The sequence below is a fragment of the Marmota flaviventris genome, chromosome 17, assembly GCF_047511675.1.
Source record: "Marmota flaviventris isolate mMarFla1 chromosome 17, mMarFla1.hap1, whole genome shotgun sequence".
Lineage (NCBI taxonomy): Eukaryota > Metazoa > Chordata > Mammalia > Rodentia > Sciuridae > Marmota > Marmota flaviventris.
Window position 1 is genome coordinate 76,983,664 of NC_092514.1, and position 20,487 is coordinate 77,004,150.

At 65.2% G+C, this 20,487-nt stretch overlaps 1 protein-coding gene across 6 annotated transcripts in view; it reads left to right on the plus strand.

Annotated features, from left to right (window-relative positions):
- Positions 1-19,501, plus strand: part of Bahcc1 (BAH domain and coiled-coil containing 1) — a 61,149-nt gene extending 41,648 nt beyond the window's left edge. For 3 of the 6 annotated variants that reach the window (XM_027955546.2, XM_071602971.1, XM_071602975.1), the window contains 23 exons: positions 218-326; positions 664-854; positions 966-1,124; positions 1,359-1,612; positions 1,772-2,102; positions 2,951-3,757; positions 7,294-7,490; positions 7,604-7,740; positions 8,147-8,275; positions 10,541-10,658; positions 11,058-11,332; positions 12,010-12,188; positions 12,267-12,568; positions 12,691-12,798; positions 12,868-13,006; positions 13,071-13,185; positions 13,267-13,342; positions 13,489-13,597; positions 14,188-14,307; positions 14,435-14,611; positions 14,777-15,954; positions 16,602-16,838; positions 17,257-19,501. In XM_027955546.2, the coding sequence (XP_027811347.2) occupies positions 218-326; positions 664-854; positions 966-1,124; positions 1,359-1,612; positions 1,772-2,102; positions 2,951-3,757; positions 7,294-7,490; positions 7,604-7,740; positions 8,147-8,275; positions 10,541-10,658; positions 11,058-11,332; positions 12,010-12,188; positions 12,267-12,568; positions 12,691-12,798; positions 12,868-13,006; positions 13,071-13,185; positions 13,267-13,342; positions 13,489-13,597; positions 14,188-14,307; positions 14,435-14,611; positions 14,777-15,954; positions 16,602-16,838; positions 17,257-17,463 (5,654 nt within the window). In that variant the 3' untranslated portion in view covers positions 17,464-19,501. The remainder of the gene's footprint in view (positions 1-217; positions 327-663; positions 855-965; positions 1,125-1,358; positions 1,613-1,771; positions 2,103-2,950; positions 3,758-7,293; positions 7,491-7,603; positions 7,741-8,146; positions 8,276-10,540; positions 10,659-11,057; positions 11,333-12,009; positions 12,189-12,266; positions 12,569-12,690; positions 12,799-12,867; positions 13,007-13,070; positions 13,186-13,266; positions 13,343-13,488; positions 13,598-14,187; positions 14,308-14,434; positions 14,612-14,776; positions 15,955-16,601; positions 16,839-17,256) is intronic. The other 3 variants (XM_071602972.1, XM_071602973.1, XM_071602974.1) reach the window with 3 other exon arrangements.
- Positions 19,502-20,487: the final 986 nt, after the last annotated feature.

The window sequence follows — 20,487 nt, forward strand, 5'->3', positions numbered from 1 at the left end:
CAAGCACCCAGGGTGTCCAAGACCAGCTGGCCCTGCCTCTGCCTGTGCGTCCGGTTGGCCCCCCACGCCCTCCCCTAGAAGGTCCTCCAAAGTCCCTGGAGCCAGGGAGCCTTCCCTTGGCGCCTCAGCTCCCAGCTCAACACAAGGTCGTGCCTGCCTCTGCCAGCAGTGCCCTGGCTGCCCCATCTCACCCTTCTGCCCTCCTGACCCTGTGCAGCTGGTGGGGGCCCCCGTGCCACACACGCCCTGGACCTGGAGGGTGAGGAGGAGAGGACGCGACTGTGTGATGACCACCTGGGGCTGGCTGGCCGCGAGCTGCTGCTACAGTAAGAGTCAGGCTGTGGTCCTGGCAGGGGTGGGGTGCCTCCCAGATGGGCTTGCCCACTCAGAGCCCTCGAGGGAGCAGGGGCATGGTGGCCAGGATGTCAACAGCAGCCTGACCTGGGCAGGGTCCCACACCCACCGGAGCCTTTCCTGGAGGGCTCTGCTCACTCCCGCTGCCAACAGGGCCACTGCTGGGAAGGGAGGCCTCTGGCACCAGGCCCAGAACCGGGGGCCACCTGTCACCTCCAACCTCCAGCTCCCTTCCAGGTTGATGGCCACAGGGTCGGGGAGCAGGGCAGGGTCAGCCAGGTGACAGGGCTGATTCTGGTGATCTTACAGGGACAACAAAGACCTCGTGGAATTTGCCCGGATTCACCCCTCAAGCGGCTGCCCTGGAGAACTGGCCCCCCACCTTGTGATGCAGGGTGGCCAGCTGGGTGGGGACCCAGCCCCCCATCCCCACCCCGCCCACCCCCCCTGGCTGCCCCGCACCCGCAGCCCCTCTTTATGGATGGGGGGACATTCCTATGGTCAGTGCTCTCAGGGCAAGTGGGGGCTGGCCTGGGGCTGGACCTCCAAAAGTGGGATGTCTGAGAGTGATATGGGCCCCCCCCGCTTAGCCCATGACCTCTGCTCCCCAGGCCTCGGGCACCCTGCCCTGCACCAGAACCTGCCCCCTGGCTTCCCCACCTCTGTGCCCGGCTCGGTGCCCTCCGTGTTCCCCCTCCCCCAGGATGCCCCCACACAGCTCCTCATCCTGCCCTCGGAGCCCACGCCCCACGCCACCCCTCACGCGCTTGGTAAGGGCCTCCGGGGCCTGGCTGTTTGCTCATGGGGCTGTTGGCAGAGGGCCTAGTCGGGGACAGTCTCTGGGGAGTGGGAGAGGGTGAGGCAGGTGCCTGGCCAGACCCAGGTGGGACTTTGAGGTGGATCATCTGGGGACTGGGTGGCCTGGGAGGACTGAGGGAGGGGAAGCAGTGGGGTAGGCCCTCGGTGCCCGGCTGGGGCTGACCGCCCTCTGGCCCTGCCTACAGCTGAAGTCATGGACCAGGCCTCACTGTGGCCCCCCATGTACGGGAGCCGGGGCCCCACCTCCCACATGCAGCACCCGGGCCAGCTCTCCGTGTATTCCCGCTCTCAGCTGCTGCGGCAGCAGGAGATTTACGCCCTGCAGCAGCAGCAGCAGCAACAGCAACAGCAACAGCAGCAGCAGCAACATCATCAGCAGCAACATCAGCAGCAGCGGGCTGCCCAGGCCCTGGAGCTGCAGCGGGCTGCCCATTTCCAGGTACCACCTTGACGGCCACAGCCAGTGGGGACCCAGGGCAATTTTCCCCCTCCCTATACCAGCTTGGCTGGCCCCAGGAGCCCCTCCACACCTCCTGGCAACAGAGGATGCACAGGTGCAGAGGGGCCACCTGGCTGACCCTCTTCCCCAACTCAACAGCGGAAGCCTGAGGACCACCACCTGGAGCTAGAAGAGCCCACCCAGGAGAAGGCCCTGAAGTCCACCCACAAGCCAGTTGCCTTAACCCCCATGGCCAAGAGCGGCCCCTCACCTGCCGCCGCAGGCCCGGTCAAGCTGCCGCCCTGCTGCCACTCACCCACCCTGAAGCCCCCTACCAGTTGTCCCACACCACCACCTTGCCCCAGCGCCCCCTGCACTTTATCCGTCTGCCCTGCCCGCAGCCCAGGGCCCAGCTCCAAGGTGCCCAGCGCCGAAGACAAGAGTGGGGAGGGCCGGCGGGCCGGAGCCAGCCTCACCACATTGGAACCAGGTGAGCTGGGGCAGCACCATCCTGGCCCAACCCTCCACCTGAGGCCACCCCCTCCTGGACAGGCAGAGCTGATTACAGGGTCTGCCTGTCACCAACCTAAGCCCCCGTAGGGTGCAGGGGGATGCCACCTGCCCCTCCTTCCTCCTTCCTCTTCACCTTGCTCTGGACGGTCCATAGAGAAGAAGCACATGGGTCCCCGCTGCCTCCCTCCCTGCCCTTGGCAGTGGGGGCTGGAGGAAGGTCAGGCCTGGCGGCCAGCACTGGGAGCTGATCACTGCCTTGTGCTCCCCCGGGGCCACTCACTGTCCTGGAGACTCACCCTCCTGCGGGGATGCCAGACCGGGACCTGTCCCCAGCCCTGAGCCTGGGCCTCAGCGAAGCTGGGCATCTCAGCCAACTGCGACCAGCGGCCCTGCTTGGGTCTGCGCAAGGAGGACCTGTGCCCACCATTCCCCAGCCGCCACGTGGTTCTCTGGATCAGGCTGAGAACCGAGCTCTGGAAACCGTGTGGGACATAAAACCCATCCCAGTTCCACAGTGAGGAGGCTGAGCCCAGGAGGTTTTGTGTAGTTCTTATAGAGTTAGTGGGCGCACTGCCTCAGCGCCTGCCGGCTCTCTGTCCGGGGAGAGCCCTGATTCAGGCATCATGCTTAAACCCCTTCCTGGTGGGCCACACTGTACCCTCCAGAGGTGCCCTGGGGCTGTCCTCCTGCCACCCCCCAGACCGCTGTGCCCAGGCCCTGCCTCAGGCCCAGAGGGCTGGCGGGGACCCCCACAATGGTCGCCCCGTCCTATGGCAGAGCCTCACCTCCTGCCCTGCCTCTCCTGACCTGTTCCCTCTTTCACAGACCTGCCTCCAGGATACCTGCGCCCCACGCCTGGCATGGGCTTCTCTGCCTCCCTGCCCTCAGGAGGGCACTCATCTGACCTCCCGGACCCCGAAACTATGCAAACTGCCGCCCCAGGGGCTGAGCCTGAGCCTGTGAGGACGTTCCTGCCCAGGGAGCCACCCCCCTGCAGCCCCAGGAGCCTGGAGGAGTCTGGGCTGCTCTCAGGGGCCAGGGAGGCCACCCAGGACCTTGCCGCCACACCCCACCCCGCTGAGCGGGGACCCCCAGGGAAGGCAGAGGACCCCAGCCCACTTGAAGGGCTGCAAGAACTGCAATTTGGGGCCCTCCTCGAGGGAGGGGCCCCTGAGGCCACCGGCCAGGCTAATTCTACTCAGGGAAGGGCGCAAGAAGAGAGGACCAGAGAGGAGGGGGTGCAGGGACCCCCACTAGGGGCCTCCCCTCAAGCCCTGCAGCAGCAAGCAGGGAGCCCTGGTGCCCTGGAGGAGGACGAGGAGGGCCTGGGGCTTGCCCCGGAAGAGGCCCAGCTGCAGGAGGGAGGTGTGGAGGACTCCGAGGAGGACTGGGGGGCTCCCAGCAGCAGCCACCCACCCAGAGCATTGCTGGGGCTAGATGCCTTGGTGGCCGCCACTGTGGACCTGGGGGACCTGCCCAGCCTGAGCCTGCTGGACCCTCTCCCCCCCGCGACCTCTGGGCCCCCCAGCACAGCCACCCTGCCCCGTAGCTCAGGGATTCACGGAATCGCCCTGCTCAGCGAGCTGGCAGACCTGGAGACCCAGCGACAGAGGAGCCAGCGGGCCACGCAAGGTGAGCTCTGCCTGCAGCCTTCCCCCAGGGCCTGGAGCCGGGCCCTGGGGGCCAGGCCACCCTCCATGTGGTTTTGGAGGAGGAGGGCAGCACTCACGTGTGCTGTCTGCATTTCCCATGGGACATGGTAAGACCCAGGACCCGGGGGCAGATGGAGGCCTTGTGACAGGAAAGGGGCAGTCGGCTCCACCCTCCCCCTCCACGGGACCCCCACCACTCAGCTCCATGGCTCCTGGCCCCGGGCCTGGTGTGGCCAGTGTGGGAAACGTCTGCCTCTCCTCCCAGGCCCAGGGGACAGAGCACCAAGGCGGGGGTCGGCTGGACCACCAGGTCTGAGCCTCCGGGCTGAGTCAGCAGGCATTCCTGCTGCAGGCAACCGCAGGACAAGGAGCCCCTGGGCTCACCAGCCACCCAGGACCCGAGAGTGGGCAGGGCAGGGCCGTGGGCCAGCAGGGTGAGCTGGAGACTGCGGCCCGCTGCCAGGCTGGGGCCTGACCACCTCAGAGGCCCAAGGGCCAGCCTCTGCTGGGCAGGTCCCAGCTCTGCCCCCACCTGGTCAGGACCCCACATGGTCCCCTCCTGCCCCCAGTAGTCCACTTCCTCTTCCTGCCAGAGCAGTGCCATGTTCCCCTTTGACCCCAGAGGAAGTCCCTCCTGGGGGGAGCACCCCAGCCGGGCACGGTGCTGCAGGACGTCTATAGAAAGGGCCTCGCACTGCCCTTCTTTTCCTGAAGCACACAGCTCCCCACGCCCCTGTGCCCCTGTGTGCTGTGTGGGGATGGAGTGAGTGTCCCTGTAAAGCCGACTTCCCCCAAGGCCTCTGTCCCTCTCGGCGTGTGGCTGCAGGGAGGCCTGGCCTGGCCAACACTCTGGCTGTGACCTGGGCAGGGGAGCCGCTGTGGAGCAGCGCCAGGACACGCCTGCCCTGGAGGTGCACCCAGCAGCCCTTCCAAGGCCCTCTGCTCCTGCTGGAGTGGACTCCCAGCTGGACCCCCAGGGAGACCTCGCTGGGCCTCCTGGCCACATACAGCAGGGTCACCCAGGGTAAGCCCAGTGCCAGGGACTCCCATGCGAGCATCCCGTAGCAGTCGAGGGGATGGCTTAAGGGGCACCAAGTGACTGTGGCGCACGTGTGCACTTGTGCGTGTGTGTGTGTGTGTGTGTGTGCGCACGCTGTGGCTGCCAGCTGGACCAGGGCCCATTCATTGAGTAAATACATGCAGAGCACGTGTTCTGCGTAGGAGGCCAAGTTTCGCAGGCCAGCGCAGGCGCTGACTGTCAGGCCAGGTCTCCTACAGCCCGGGTGGTGGAGTTCAGGCTGCCCGAGACACCCTGCAGCAGCCACACCCCCTCTGCCCATCCCTTCGATGGGCTCTTCCTGAGCCATGTCCAGCAGTAACTGTTCCTGACAAGTACAGTGACCACTTTGGCTGAAATGAACCTGATAAGTTTCATTCTGCACCACAGAGCAGGATTCAGAGGGACCCGTGGGGCCTGGACCCCGGGGGAGACCCCAGGGTACTTCAGGCCCCCTGCCTTCTGAGGCCTGCAGGTCCAGCTGTGTGAGGCCAGTAAGGGCTGCACACCTGTGGCCTTGAGGGCACCTGGAGAAAGCCCAGGGGAGGAGCAGAGAGGCTCTGGTGGCTCACAGTGACCCCAAGGGACAGGCCACCAGAGCTTGTGGCTGAAAGGGGCTTGTCCATGGACCTCTGCTCCTGCCCACTGAGGGAAGTCCTCAACCCTCCTCCCTGCCAGTCTCAGGACCCTGGACTGTCTGAGGCTGAGGGCTCCCTGTGGTGGAGACTGGCAGTGGCCTTGACTGTGTCTGGAGGTCTGGGTGTCTGGCAGCTGCCCCTCTGGGCAGCCCCTGCCATCTGGGCCCCAGGTCTGGAGTAGACTCACCCTGTCTTCTGGGCTCTCTGCCTCCTTGCCCCACACGGGGTGTCCCTGACCCTGAAGACGAGAATCCGCCCGTCCCTTTGTGGTTGGGTTCAGGGGCCCTCGGCAGGGCACAGCTGTGCCCTCCTGGGAGGTCTCCCTCGGCTGTGTTTGCCCTGACCCGCCGGGTGGGCCCCCCACCTGCCCCTTGCCGTTCAGAGCTCTAGGTGGAGAGGCCCTGGGGACCCTGTGACAGCTCCTCCGCACGCACTCCTGTCTGCTCTGCTGACAGCAGCGTGGCTGGCAGGTTCTGTCTTTGCAGCCAACTACAATCCATTATGGTCTCTCTTTATTCTGATGACCAGATTGCCCAGGTTTGGCCGGAGGAGCCCTTTGGCTAGTTCCTGTGTGCTGTCAATGTGTCCCTGTCCTTGATACTCATCGATTTATTTGTTTTTTGGTACCGAGATTGAACACAGGGTTGCTGTGCCACTGAGGCACATTCCCAGCCTTTTTATTTTCTGTTTTGAGACAGGATCTTGCTAAGTTACTTAGCGTCTCTCTAAGTTGCTGAGGCTGGCCTTGAACTTGCCATCCTCCTGCCTTAGCCTCCCGGGCCACTGGGATGACAGGCGTGTGCCACCACACCTGGCTCCTGTCGTTGCTTTCTGAAGTACCAAACATCCACCAGCTCAATCTCTGACTGCACACTGGACTGTCCCTCCCTGGCCCCGACTCCAGGGTTTCCCTTGTCCCGCTGTCACTAGTGGGGTAACCTGTGACACCCGGCTCGGCCCCCACTCTGGTCCCCAGGTGAACCCCTATGCCTTCTCCCTTACTGTGGTCAGCCATGCCCACTGCTGCCTACCCCGGGGCCAGAGCGTGCAGTCTCCCCTGCCCAGGTGGGCTGGGAGGAAGGGCCGGGCACAGCCCAGCCTGCCTCGGGGCCTGGAGAGGTGCAGGGAGCTCTGGGGGCAGGACTGGAGGAACTGTGGGGGCCTCCAGGAAGAGAGACAGAGCAGGAAGCTGCACCCTGCCCGGGCCAGGGCCTGCTCTGTCCCCCGGAAGCCCCCGCCAGGCCTGGCCGCCCTGTTCACGAAGAATGGGGGAATTGCCATCCCCCCTCCCATGACCGCCACCACCCTGCAGCTGCTCCTGGGGCCTCCGTCAAGCTGGCAGGAGGGTGGACAGGCGTCTGGACGCAGGGGTGAGCAGTGGGTAGCTCCTGGAGGTGGTGAGCTCGTCCCTGGAGCCACCGTGACGAGCCCAGCTCAGCTGTGTGGGTCTGCGATGGGGAAGGGTCTGCCCCGGAGTGAACTTGGCTGTGGCAGTGCCGGTGCTGGCTCTGTGTCCTGAGAGACGCCGTTGCGGGCCGCGCCACAGTCGGCTCTGGGCAGCAGCTGCTCTCCCCAGTGTGAGTCCTTCCCCCAGGGCAGGAGCCTCGGGCCCCAGCCCATCTGCCCCTGCAGCCAGGGCCTTCTCCCCCACCTGGAGCTGCTGGGGCTCAAGGCACCTTCCCTGTGGCCTGGCCCTGGTCCTTAGTCCTCACATCAGGACTGGGCACTCCAGGGGCTGGGGCTGTGCTGCCGTGGGGGCTGACATCAGGGGTCTCTTTAAGGGCAGTGTGGGACCCTTACTGACCCTCCTGTCCCCCGCAGAGGAGGATGAGGACGTGCTAGCCTTCAACCTGCACCACCTGGCCACACTGGCTACCGCCTGGTCCCTGGTAGAAGCCGCCAGCCCAGACAGCTCCTCCTCCGCCCAGCCCCCTGCTGCGGACCCTGGTGGCCCCAGGCTCACCCCCCGCATGCAGATCCTACAGCGCAAGGACACCTGGACCCCCAAGACCAAGCCTGTGAGTGGCAGTTCCAGGGCACACAGCCAGTGCCATGACAGGGCAGGCCCTGCCCACCAGCCCTGCCCTAAGGCTCTGGCCCGGCTCTCAGGCCCCTGTGCCCCTGCACACAGGTCTGCCCCTTGAAGGCTGCCATCGACCAGCTGGACACACAGGAGGTGGAGATGCGCATGCAGCTGGCAGAGCTGCAACGGCGCTACAAGGAGAAGCAGCGAGAGCTGGCGCGCCTGCAGCGACGGCATGACCATGAGTACGTGGGGGCGGCACCTGGGACAGTGCTGGGGCAGATGCAGATTCCAGCCAGGCCATGCTGGCTGCCTTTGGGCAGGGGCCTCGCCAGGTCTCCAGGAAACTGGGGTCCCCGAGGCTCCTCAGTGGTGGTGATAGCCCTGAGACCTGGGGGTGAGACTTCAGACAGAGCAGGCTGTCTCCCAGAGACCAGTCCACAGGGTGTCGAGGAGAGGGGACCAGTGCCAAGGCCGTCTGGCTGGGAGTGGGGGCTCCAGGAGCAGAGGTTAGCCCGCAGGGCCATGGGGGGCGGGAGCTCCTGGCCCGTGTGTGCTGGACAGCTGGAGCCCAGAGGCCGGGAGGGGCAGGGTTCTGCAGCCAGAGCTGCAGGGTGGGGGAGCCTCTGACAGCTCTCCTCTGGCCCCCAGGAGAGAGGAGAGCTCTCGGAGCCCTGCGCGGCGGGGGCCTGGCCGCCCCAGAAAGCGCAGACACTCCAGCTCGCTGTCTGCCCTGCGTCCTGGGGGCCAGCTGGCCAGGAGCGAGGGCAAGAAGGCCAAGTGAGTGTGGGCGTTGGGAACAGGGTGGGCAGGGCTGGGCTGGCGCTCACGGCCTGGACAGCAGGGCTTTCTGTCCCTGCTGCCTGGGCTGCGGCTGCCCTTCACACCTTGTCTGAAGGCCCAGCACGGCCCTTCCAGGACTCGAGGACAGGGTCCTGGGGACAGAGCCCCACTGGGGCAGGCACTGCCAGTGCAGACACCAGCTGCAGTCACCATGTCCGCGCCACCCTCGGGAAGCCCCGGCCCCCGTGTTCGGCCACACCGGCCCCAGGACCTGGCCCCGTGTGAGAGGCGGCGTGGCGTAAAAGGCTCTTTATCTGCACTGTATAAAGTCGCGGTCACGCTGCGCTGCTGCGCACGCTGCCGCGGAGGTTATTATCCATTACCCGCCCGGCGCTGTCGACGGCGCACTCCCGGGCCGGGCATAATTGTCCTTCTCGGCTACAAATTGCCTCTCCCGGCAGGCCCATTTACATAAATCCTCCGAGCTCCTCAGAACGCGATTGGCGCGCGCGCTTGTGCACCACATCAATCCCGATGATTTGGTAATAATAGTTAAATCGGCACTAAATGGTTCCTTCAATTAAGACAGAGGCAAAAAATTAATCTCAGGGCTTTATGTCACAAAACATTAGCAAATGCAGAGAAGGTTACGGGGCGGGGAGTGTGCGTGGGCTGCAGGAGGGGGTCCACCATATGGCTGGGCATTGCCCGGCGGTCCCTCCCTGCCCAGGTGTCTCCCAGTGGGGGTCTCCCTTTGAGAACCAGCAGGCACCCTGGGGCTGCTGGGCAGGAAGGGCCACTGGAGGCCAGGCCCTGGCCAGGGTCTCTGTCGTGGAGCCCGTACAGAGGCATGGCAGGCCCGGCAGCTTCTCCCTGCCCTGCTTCGCTGCAACCCCAGCCTGAAGCCTTGACCTTGGGACAGCATTGCTGACCCACAGAAGCCGCAGCCTCGGGGCCGGGAAGGAAACCCGGCCCAGAGAGCAGGTCCCTGCCTCTCCCCCACCTCCGGCTTCTGTCCCCACTCTCCATCCACACGCTACAAGACTCGAGGCTGCAGCCAGCAGTTGGGCCCAGGGGATGGGCCCTCTGCCCTGCCGGAAGTGGGAGGGTCAAGCAGGGTGGGCAGGAAGCTGGGGGCTAGGAGGATCTCACTGCAGGGCTTCCTGCCCGGCCTTCTCAGCCAACAGAGGCCCGGCCTCCTTGCTGGACAGGAAGGTGACGAGGGACGTCTGGCCCCACAAGGCCAGACTGGGTCAGCCTCTCAGTCCCCGTCTGCGACCCAGTGTCACGAGCAGCCACACTCCCTTCTGCACCCCGTGGGCAGGGCAGGGTTGACGGGCTGCCGAGCCCCCAGCCCCTGTCCAGCTGCGGGCAGGCAAACACACGCCAGTTTCCCCAGGCGCATGGGGTGGTGAGGAGCGTCGAGCCTGTCTCCTGCGCCACACTGATCCTGGGTCAGCCCAGCCCAGCTCCCCACCTGGAGGAGGCCACACAGCTGCAGGCCCTGGGGAAGTGGAGACACAGCCCCTCTGGGAGGTGGACGGGGGGTTCAGCTGCCTCCACAAGACCCCCTTGGAGGGCTGAGCCTGTGGGGGCCCCAGGGGACTTGGAGGGAGAGTGTGTGTTTATGTGGCTGTTGCCCCACCCCACCCCTTCTGAAGTGGACCCTGACCTCAGGAAGCTGTCCCAGTGCCTTCTGTCCCAGCTCTGGTAGGGCCTGGCCTTGGACACTTGCCAAAGGCCAGGCCTGGACTCGTGTGATCCCCACCCCAACCTTGCAGTAACCGTGTTACTGCCCGATTTCCAGGTGGAAAGACTGAGTCCACTGTCCCAGTCACCAGGGGCCAGGCAGCTGCACAGCCCTGGCTCCTGGGGGCTGGGCTTCCTCTTGGGGGCTGGGGCCTCACCAGTGATTAAGACTGGACACCACTGAGAGCTTTCTCCCCAGCAGGGTAGAAGGATGGGGTGGGATAAAGAAGCACCCCACTTCCATCACAGCCCTGCAGGGAGCAGGTGCAGACACAGAGGTGCCCCGATCGCCAAGGGCCTGTGGTCAGGAGGCAGAGCATATTGGTGGGGAGTCAAGTGTCCAGAAGAGCTCAGTACTGGCCCAGACTCTGACCCCCAGCAGAGACCCATCCGGGAAGGCGCAGGGGGCTGTCCTAGGCACACAGGGACTGTGGGAACAAGGCTTAGGCTCCTGGGCAGAGCTGCTGTGCCCATGCCTGTGCCCACCTTGCCCACCACTGCCTGTGCCCCCAGGGCAGTGAGGGCCAGCCTAAGCCTACTGTGTGCAGAGCTTAGAGGCCGCGAGGAGCCCAGGAAGAAGCGGAGCAAGCTGGAGGACAGCGTCTATGTGGGCCTGCAGCCGTCCTCCGGGGTGAGTCTATAGCTTGTCCCCCAAGATCGACCTGAGCCATGTGACATGGGGACAGGGACACTGGAACGCCCACTGCTCCTGATGCCCTCCGTCCTCCAGCAGGGGTGGCCCCTGCGGACAGGAAGACAGCTCCCTTAGGCCGAGCACCCTCTGGGGAGGCTCTGGATGCAGTGTCCACCAGGTGCATACCTGGTGCTGGCCCTTCTGCTGAGCCCAATATCCTTCACCCAGCACCAGGGCCCCTGAATAGGATGCTGAGGTAGGGGCCACTCAGTGGGGCAGTAGGGCAGTGCCATTGGGGAGCTGCCTTCGAGCCCAGCGTTGGCAGAGGCAAGCCCAAAGCCCGAGAGGCTGTGGCCACGGTGGGCCAGGATGTAGCCACGGCCTCCTCGTCCTCAGGAGAAGGTGCGGTGCAAGAAGAGCAACACTCAGGGTGAGCTGGGGTCCTCTGTGGCCCACCAGGTGGCCCAGCTGAAGCCGAAGGTCAAGAGCAAGGGTCTGCCCAGTGGCCTCAGCCCCTTCCAGAGAAAGGAGGCTGCCCCAGGTGGGCGCATCCGGAAGAAGCTGTCCCGAGCCAAGAGTGCCAAGGTGTCCAGGGCAGCCCGGCACTCACAGCCTGACGGTGACGGCGGCAGGGAGATGCCAGCGGGGGCCACGGCACACGAAGCAGGCACGTTGCTGGTGGGCAGGGTCACAGCCAGGACTCCAGGCCTGGAGGGGGGGACAGGGGCGTGGGCACTGCCAGAGCCAGGTCAGGCTCATGGAGCTGGGCAGACCTGGGAGGACCTCTCACTGGGACAGGCTGGGAAGGGCCCTCACGGCCAGGGCAGAGCTCAGCGGCTCTCCCTGTGGAGGAAAGAGGCCCTTGGATACATCCTGGAAATGGGGGTTAAAAATAGCCTCTGCCCTCCGGGGCCTCCATTCCTGCAGTGTCCGGCCAGGGGTCATCTCCCCAGCAGCCGTGTGTCCAGGAGCAGGAGCCTGGGAAAACAGACACTTCCTCCCTCCCCAGCCCCTCCCCAGGGTCAGGGGCTGCAGAGAACAAAGGGAAGCCCTTCTGGGGGTGGGGTGCAGGAAGCCGGCCATCTGGGCCCCGGCATGCAGAGAGGGGACAGAGGGGACGGGCTGCCTGGGGAGGGGCCCAGCCATGCAAATTGGGGCTGTAGAAAGAAAACCCCTTCCCCTCCCCCACCGAACACCCTCAGCTTGAGGGCTGGGTCCCCGAGTTCCACCAAGAGCAGCCCTAGAGCAGCCCAGAGGGAGTTCATGACAGGCTGGACCTCCAGTCCCCACAGGCCCCCCTCCCACCCCCAGATGGCAAGGCTCAGCCCCCTTTGCTGTCCCCAGGCAGCGGCTATGACAGTGAGGACTGCCAGGCCCTCCTGGAGACGGCGGCGGCCCCCACGGAGCCCGGGCTGCTGCTGCACTCGGGGTCTGGGGCAGCGGTGCTGGGGCCCTCGCCCTCCTCTGTGGTCAAGATGGAAGCCAACCAGAAGGCCAAGAAGAAGAAGGAGCGGCAGGGCTTGCCAGGTAACAGGAGGCCAGGCCAGCGGGCAGCAGGGCTGCACCCACAGCCAGAACCCATGACGGCCTCCCTCCCTCCCACAGGGGCCTGCCGCCTGTCCAGCCCCGAGGGCGAAGTCAAGATCAAGCGGCGGACGGTGAAGGCCAAGGTGGGCGCCAAAATGGAGCGGGCCCCAGGCCGGCGACCCCCAGGTGCACCGGGCAAGAGGAAGTCCAAGGGTAAGGCCGACAACGGACTTCGGGCAGAGCCAGGTGCCACTGCCACCAGGGACACCCTCTTCAGTCCTGCCCGGGCCTTCACTTGCCGCGAGGAAGGCAGCAAGCTGGCCAGCGAGCGTCTGCAGAGAGCCACGCGCAAGAGCACACTGTTGCAGCCCGTGCTGCGGGTGAGGCCAGCCTGGAGGGGAACTTCTGCGGCTCGCTGCTCCCTGACCCCAGGTGTCCGAGCCAGCCAGTTGGGCATTGCCACCCTTACCACTGCCCCTCTCTTCCGCCCTCCTCCCCACAGAGGAAGAACGGGGCCCTGTCCATCGCCCTGTCTGCCCGCAACGCCAAGGCCATCCTAGGAAAGGGCAGGAAGCTGGGCAAGGTGAAGAGCAAGGCTGTCAGCACCCAGGTAGCAGCCCGCCCAGCCCGGGAGCCGGGCCCGGCCTCTCCTGCCCTGCCTGACTCCTCTGGCCCCCAGGCTCAGGGCCGAGCGGTGAGCCGGCTGCTGGACACCTTCGCTGCGGAACACGACTTCGAGTTCGCCCGAGACAGCAGCTTCTCGGAGGAGGAGGAGGAGGCCAGCAGCCCCCTGAGTGTGGAGCAGAGCACTGCCCTGGGTGAGTGGGCGGGACGGGCACCAGGCTGGGTGGGGTGGGCTGGCGCTGACGCTCTCCCCCACAGCTCGATCCTGCACCATCCACAAGGAGGACCTGCAAGACGGGCTGCCCGTGCTCATCCCCAAGGAGGACAGCCTGCTGTACGCGGGCAGCGTCAGGACCCTGCAGCCCCCCGACATGTGAGGCCCGGTGTGGACGGGAGGGACAGGGCTACAGCTGCCAGTCCCCCACAGGCCCCTCACGCTCTCCCATACCCTCAGCTACAGCATCGTCATCGAGGGCGAGAGAGGCAATCGGCAGCGGATCTACTCGCTGGAACAACTACTGCAGGAGGCGGTGAGAGAGGCACCTGCCTGGGGGACAGCCTTGGGGGTTTGCCCTGGGCCCGGAGACAGCCTTGGCCTGGCCCTTTGGAGAGCCCCTGTGGCCAGGCCCCGCCTGCTCACAGGCCACTCTCCTCTGCCCACCACCACTCGCTGCAGGTTCTGGACGTCAGGCCACAATCCAGCCGGTACCTCCCGCCTGGCACACGGGTATGTGCCTACTGGAGCCAGAAGTCTCGCTGCCTGTACCCAGGCAACGTGGTCCGAGGTAAGCCTGTCCAAGAAGCACCCGGGCCAGGCTCCCTCTGAGACCCTGTGTACCTGGAGACCCCACCCACACAGCACTTCATGCCGGGGAGGACGGAGAGGCCCACCTGGGCCCCTGCTTAGAGCAACACCACAGGAGCATCTCCCAGGGGCCATGAGAAGCAAGGAGGGCCTGGGCAGAGAGGTGCCCATGTCCAGCCAGGCAGGGGGGCTGGGAGGACGGACTCAGAGCCCAGTGCTGGGTCCCCAGATCCATGGTGCACAGACCAGCTCTCCCGAGGCAGACCTCTGGTGCCAGGGCAGGATGGCTGGTGGGTCCTCAGAGGAGTGGGCGGAGGCCTGCTGGACTCTCCTGGAAGGGGCCTCCTCCCAGGTGACTTGGCTAGAGGTGTGTGTGCACCTGCACAGGTGCATGCCCTGGGGTTGAGTGGCCTAACACCTGCCAGCCACGCCCCAGGAGGGCCGAGAAGGCTGTTGGCGCCCAGGCTGCAGTGGCAACTCCAGGGCCAGCGGGGACTGGAGAGTAGCAACATCCCGCTCAGCCCCCCACTGTCCCTCCTGCCACGTGTTCAGGCTGTGTCCCCTCGGCAGGCGCCTCCAGCGACGAGGAGGAAGACCTGGACTCCGTGGTTGTGGAGTTTGACGATGGGGACACAGGCCACATTGCTGTCTCTAACATCAGGTTGCTGCCTCCGGACTTCAAGATCCAGTGTGAGCACCCTGCATGCTCCCCTCCCCGGCCCTCCTGCCCAGGCCAGCTCTACCTCAGCTCCCAGAGAGGAGGAAGGGAGGAGGGGTGCCCCCCGGGCCCCACTGAGCCCTTCTGCCCGTTCTGCAGGCACAGAGCCCTCTCCAGCCTTGCTGGTGTCCAGCAGCTGCCGGAGGACCAAGAAGGCAGCCAACGAGGCCCCCCCATCCAGTGAGGCCCCCACCCCCAGCCTCTCCCCTAAAGCACAGGATGGCCCTGAAGCCACAAAGACCCCTGGGAAGAAATCCATCGTCAAAGACAAAGCTGGTATTTGCAGGACTGCAAGAGCCCAGGGCAGGGAGGCCCTGGTGGGGGTGGGCAGCCCGGGAGGGGGAGCACCCACGGGGAAGCCTGGTAGGGCTGGGGAGGGGCAGGTGGAGGCCACCCGGGGACCCAGCTGGTGCCGCTGACCCTACCTGGCTTCCCCCCCAGGCAAAGCAGACCTCCTAACCTCAGGTGCCAAGCCCCCCACGGGGGCCTCGGACCACTTCCTAGGCCACAGGGGCAGCCCCCTGCTGAGCTGGTCAGCGGTGGCGCAGACCAAGCGCAAGGCGGCAGCGGCGGCGGGCAGCAAAGGGCCAGGGGTGCTGCAGAACCTCTTCCAGCTCCACAGCGCCAAGAAGCTGCGGGCCCGCGAGGCCCTGTTCCCCGCACACACCGCGGCCACCCCTGTGTTCGGCAACGGCTTCCGCGCCGACTCCTTCAGCAGCCTGGCCAGCTCCTACGCCCCCTTTGTCGGCGGGTCTGGGTCAGGCCTGCCCGGGGGAGCCCACAAGTTGCTACGGGCCAAGAAGTCTGAGCGGGCGGAGGCTGAGAAGGGCGGGCGGCGGCGGGCAGGCAGCGAGTTCCTGGTCAAGCTGGACCACGAAGGCGTGACCTCCCCCAAGAACAAGAACTGCAAGGCGCTGCTCGTGGGTGACAAGGACTTCGGCCCCAAGCTGGGGCGGCCCCTGCCCAGCCCCAGCTACACACACCCGGCCCTCATGGGCAAGGACAAGAAGGGGCGGGCACCTGCCCACCCGCTGCCCATGGGGCTGGCTCTGCGCAAGTACGCAGGGCCAGCCGAGTACCCACTGCCCTGCGACAGCGACTGCCCCAGCTCCTACTCGGACGAGGACGAGGATGGGCCGGGGCTGGCCGCCGGCATGCCCTCCCGCTTCCTCGCCCGCCTGTCCATGTCCTCCTCCTCGTCCGGCTCGTCCACATCCTCCTCCTCAGGCTCCATGTCCACCTCCAGCCTCTGCTCCTCAGACAACGAGGACTCCTCCTACAGCTCCGACGGGGAGGACCCGGCCCTGCTGCTGCAGACCTGTCTCACCCACCCCGTGCCCGCCCTCCTGGCCCAGCCCGAGGCCCTGCGCTCCAAGGGGGGCAGCCCCCATGCCCACGCACAGCGCTGCTTCCTGTCCAGGGCCACGGTGGCCAGTGCAGGTGCGGGCACCGGCCCCAGTGGTGGCAAATCCAAGCTTAAGCGCAAGGAGGCCTTGAGCTTCTCCAAAGCCAAAGAGCTTTCCCGGGGGCAGCGGCTGCCCTCCGTGGAGAACCGGCCAAAGATCTCAGCCTTCCTGCCTGCCCGGCAGCTCTGGAAGTGGTCGGGGAACCCCACACAGGTAGGCGGGCTCCTCTCCCCAGGGCCCAGGGCCAGCAGAGGAGCTCCTGTCCCCAAAGAAACTGGGTTCCTGTCTCTTTTCCTGTGCACACCCGAGTGCGGCTCTGGGGTAGCCGGGCCTCCTTTGGACGGGGCAGCTGCCTTTGTCCTTGCCTATGCTGTCCTACCAACGACTCCGCACCTCGGCCCAGCAGGTGCCTGCGCTCTGCTTCCCCTGGGCCATGTCCCTGGGTAGTTCTGGGGGCTTTTTCTGAGTTGGTGGGGAGGCGGCCAGCTTTGGGGGGCTGCGGGAGGTGGCACCACGTGGACGTTCCTGGTACCTGAACTTGCTCGTGGGTGCCTGGGGCTGTCCATGGGGCCCTTTGCTCTTGTGGACAGTGCTGTGCTGAACCCAGGCGCTCCACTCTGCCCCGATTCTGCCGTCGGGATCACTGCAGTCTTCCTGTCCGACCCTGTGTGCAGGGCAAACCCGGGCGTGGCCCACTCCCAGGACCAGGGTCTGTGCCTGGCAGCACAGTGTGGGCATTTCTGCCCTCCCAGGAGCCCTTGGGCATCACCCAGAGGCTACACTGTTCCTCCTGCTCTCACTAGGCCTGTCCTCCTCACCTGGGCACTCCTCACCTGCTGCCTCTGGCTGTCCCCCTGCAGAGACGTGGCATGAAGGGAAAGGCCCGGAAGCTGTTCTACAAGGCCATCGTCCGGGGCAAGGAGGTGCTGCGCATTGGGGACTGTGCCGTCTTCCTGTCGGCCGGGAGGCCCAACCTGCCCTACATCGGCCGCATCGAGAGCATGTGGGAATCTTGGGGCAGCAACATGGTGGTGAAGGTCAAGTGGTTCTACCACCCCGAGGAGACCAAGCTGGGGAAGCGGCAGAGTGATGGGAAGGTGAGGGTCTGGGGGTGGTGAAGCAGGCACAGTGGGGGCAGCATCTCAGCAGCTAGGGCCAGCGGAGCGGCCTCTGGAGTGCCTGCCTGCTGGGAGCCCCGGGAGCCCTGGGGGAGCACCTGCCTTGTCCCCTGGAGCACCCGGGTCCTGCCTCCCTAGGGCTCTGTGACCCCGCACCAAGCAGCTCACCCCCCCCGCCCTCCGTCCCCCCTCCCATGCCCCTGACCCACACCTGGAGAAGAGTGGAGCTTCCAGGCGTGTGGAGGAGCCCCCTTGGGGGTCTCACAGCATGGGGTCCCCAGCACAGGCTCCCGGCCTCTGTGAAAGCTCTTCTGTGACCCTTCCCGAGCACAGGGTCCCTCCGGGTGGTGGGGCGCGGGCTGAGGCCGGCCCCGACGCCATGCGCCCCGCCCGGCAGAACGCGCTGTACCAGTCGAGCCACGAGGACGAGAACGACGTGCAGACCATCTCCCACAAGTGCCAGGTGGTGGCCCGGGAGCAGTACGAGCAGATGGCCCGGAGCCGCAAGTGCCAGGACCGGCAGGACCTCTACTACCTGGCGGGCACCTACGACCCCACCACCGGGCGCCTGGTGACGGCGGAGGGCGTGCCCATCCTGTGCTGAGCTGCCCGCCCGGCCAAGCCAGGAGCCCCGAGGTCGGGCTGAGCCAATATGCAAACCCACCCAAGGCTTTTCCGTGATTTTCCCTGGAAAGAGCGCTCTTAGGCGTGGACCCCAGTCCCGTCCATCTGCTGTGGAGGGTCAGGCTGGCCCCAGGCCCCCGGCCACTCTGCTTTCCCGCATCGGCAGTTCTCGAGATTCGTATCCAAGCCATATTTCCTATACCTCCGACTGTCCCACCAGGAAAAGCAGAAATCAGGTGTGTCGTCTATTTATTTCTCTATGTAAATATTGTATTTCTGCGGGGAAGTTTTATGGAAAAAAGTGGAAAAGGATTTTCCCCCCACTGGCGTGACGAGGGTGTGTCTGTGTGTGCGTGTGTCTGTGTCTGTGTGTGTGTCCACGCGAGCGTGTGCAGGGATTTTGTTCTGGAGTTTTCTATGGAAATGCGCTGTTCTCCTCAGCCTAGCTGAGTCCCTGAGGGGGCGCTCGTGTCAACAGAGGTAGCTCGTGTCAACTGGGGGCAGAGACCCCGGGACAGGTCGGGCGGGACCTGTTGCACCCTGTGATCTCTTAAGGGCCGACTGTAGACAGAAGTCACACTGGAGTTCATTTCCTTTGGATACATCTCTTAGGTAAAGGAAGAATCGGGGTTGGGGGTGGCAATGAGGGTCCCCCTGGAAAGAAAGGATTCCGGGCAAGGAGACGAAAGCAGGCTCCGTAGCCCCCCACCCAGGAGGGCAGCGGCCAGGCGTACCTTACCTCTGCTTAAAACAAAACAAAAGCGAACAAGTGTTTTAAGATACGAAAAGAAAAGGCGATGTCTTTATTTTATGCCCTAAATATTCCCCGTCGTTTCTGATTTCCGTTCACATGGCCAGTTTGTCACAGGGAGCAGGGCTTGGTCAGCCCTGACCCCCTTCTCACCACCGGGGTGGGGGGGTGTGAAAGACACCCCTTCCCCTCCAGGCGCCTCCCCTGGTGCCCACAACCACTGGCCAACCTCACTGGCCTGCTCAGGCACAGCTGGTGGAGAGTCCTGTGGAGGCACTGGGGTGGGGAGAAGGACCCTCCCCCTTCTCCTCTCTTCCCGGCTTCTGGCCCTCAGCCCCCTGCCCGTCCTGCCCCGTGGGGTTTCTGGGTCTTTCTGTGGCCACTTGGCAGGACAGATTTCCTGCCCTGGCAGGATCATGCCTGGGGCACGGAACAAGCATCTCCTGTGCCCACCCCCTGGCCACCCCCCCTGCCAGAGGCCCTTGTCCTCAGAACTGTGTTGGGGGACACATGCTCCCCAGGTCCTGTCACCAATTCCTCATCCCACTGGGAGCTGCAGGAAGGCTCCCAGAAGGAAGGGTGTGGGTGGACACCCGCATCCCAGTCAGGCCCTCTCCGCCCCTTCCTTCGCTCGGGCCCAACACCGAGTCTCGTTTCCTCAGCTGCTGCCTGTCCCCCACCCCATGCTCTTGGTGGCTCCACAGGGCACTCAAGAACGGGGAGGGGGCTGTTGTACAGGGCCCCGGCACCCAGCTTTCCCGCCCCCCCCACCCCCGTCTCCCCAGCGTCTCCGCGCGGGTGCAGTCTCTCACTCCTGGTGGTGGTGGGGAAGTGCCCAACAAGGTCCCGCAGGAGGCCTGGCAGTCAGACATGTCCAGAGAAGGAAGGCGCACCGGCGGCTGGCTCTAGGGTCCAGGCTGCTCAGCCCCATGGCGAGGAGCGGCAGCGTCGGGAGGGCCTCCTTCCTGCTCGTGAAGCTCCCTTCCCGCCCTGCGGGGCTCTCCTGTGTCCGCATCTTGCGTTTCGTTTCTCTCTTTCCTTTCTTTCCGTGTGTGTGCGACTGGCGCGACCCCTCCCCTCGTGGCTAAAGCACGATCCTTGTAAATGTGTAACTAAGAGGATGGTTGGATTTTTTTTTCAATGTACACACTAAAAATAAAACAAACAAAAAAGGTTTTATGGACAGCAAACTATGTAAAGGCATTTTAGTATTAAATTTTTTATTGATAACTTGCTTAAGAATAAATATATGAACTATTATACAGGTTTTCTGTGGTCCGGATCATGACTGTGCTAGCCCCTGTGTGTGTGTGTGTGTGCGCGCGCGCGTGCGTGACACAGTGGCTTCCCAGAGACCCTGGCACTCCTGGAGGCTCAGCGGACACATCCAGGCCTGGGATGGGGGAGCTGGGCAGGGCGTCCCCGCCTGCCTCTGTGTTAGCCTGAGTGGAGCCCCGCAGGGCGCTGAGCCCAGCCAGGAAGGGCGCGTGTGACCAGCATGGACTTGAACCCGCCGACATGGCCAGAGTGGGCACCCCTGGGAGGGGAACAAGATGGGTGAGAGAGGTTCCCCAAAGCCCGCTCGGCGCCATGGACAACGGGGATGAGTACTGCAGACAGGACGGGGCACCGCCTCGGGGGGCAAGAACCACGCACTCAGCGTTCCCAGGCGGCAGTCCTAACTGTTAAACAGGACTGTGCAGCCCCAGAGGCAGGCCCAAGATCGGGGTGCACTGGGAATGGGGTACAGCACACACCCCAGCTGGGGACAACCCCACCCATGGGGCTATAGACCCAAGGAAGCCTAGCACTCGCCAGGGCCAGGCCACTGGGTGGGGGTCCCGGGGGGCAGGTGCGCGGAGGCAAGGTCGCTGGGCAGTGGAGCTGTGCCGTATGCACACAGGCTGGCCCTGGCTGAGGCCGCCCTTCCTCCACTCCTGCCCTGCTGAGACCCAGAGAAAGACCCTAAGTAGGCAGATGGGGCACAGGCTGGGCCAGAGGCCTGGTAGGCTGAGGCCTGGAAACTGGGGGGAGGAGGAGGCCTGGCTAAAGGCCACCAAGGGGCCTTGGAATGTGAGCGGGGTGGGGGGGGGTGAGCCCCGGGCAGGTGACCACTGGGCAGTCCAACCAAGCAGGACCCATCTCGAGGGTTCGCCTTCTCTGAGGAGGTCTGCAGGAGTCTGGTGAACCCAGGAGGAGGACACACAGCCCAGCCCCATGGCCATCCCCACCCTGGCCTCCGCCCCCTCGTCC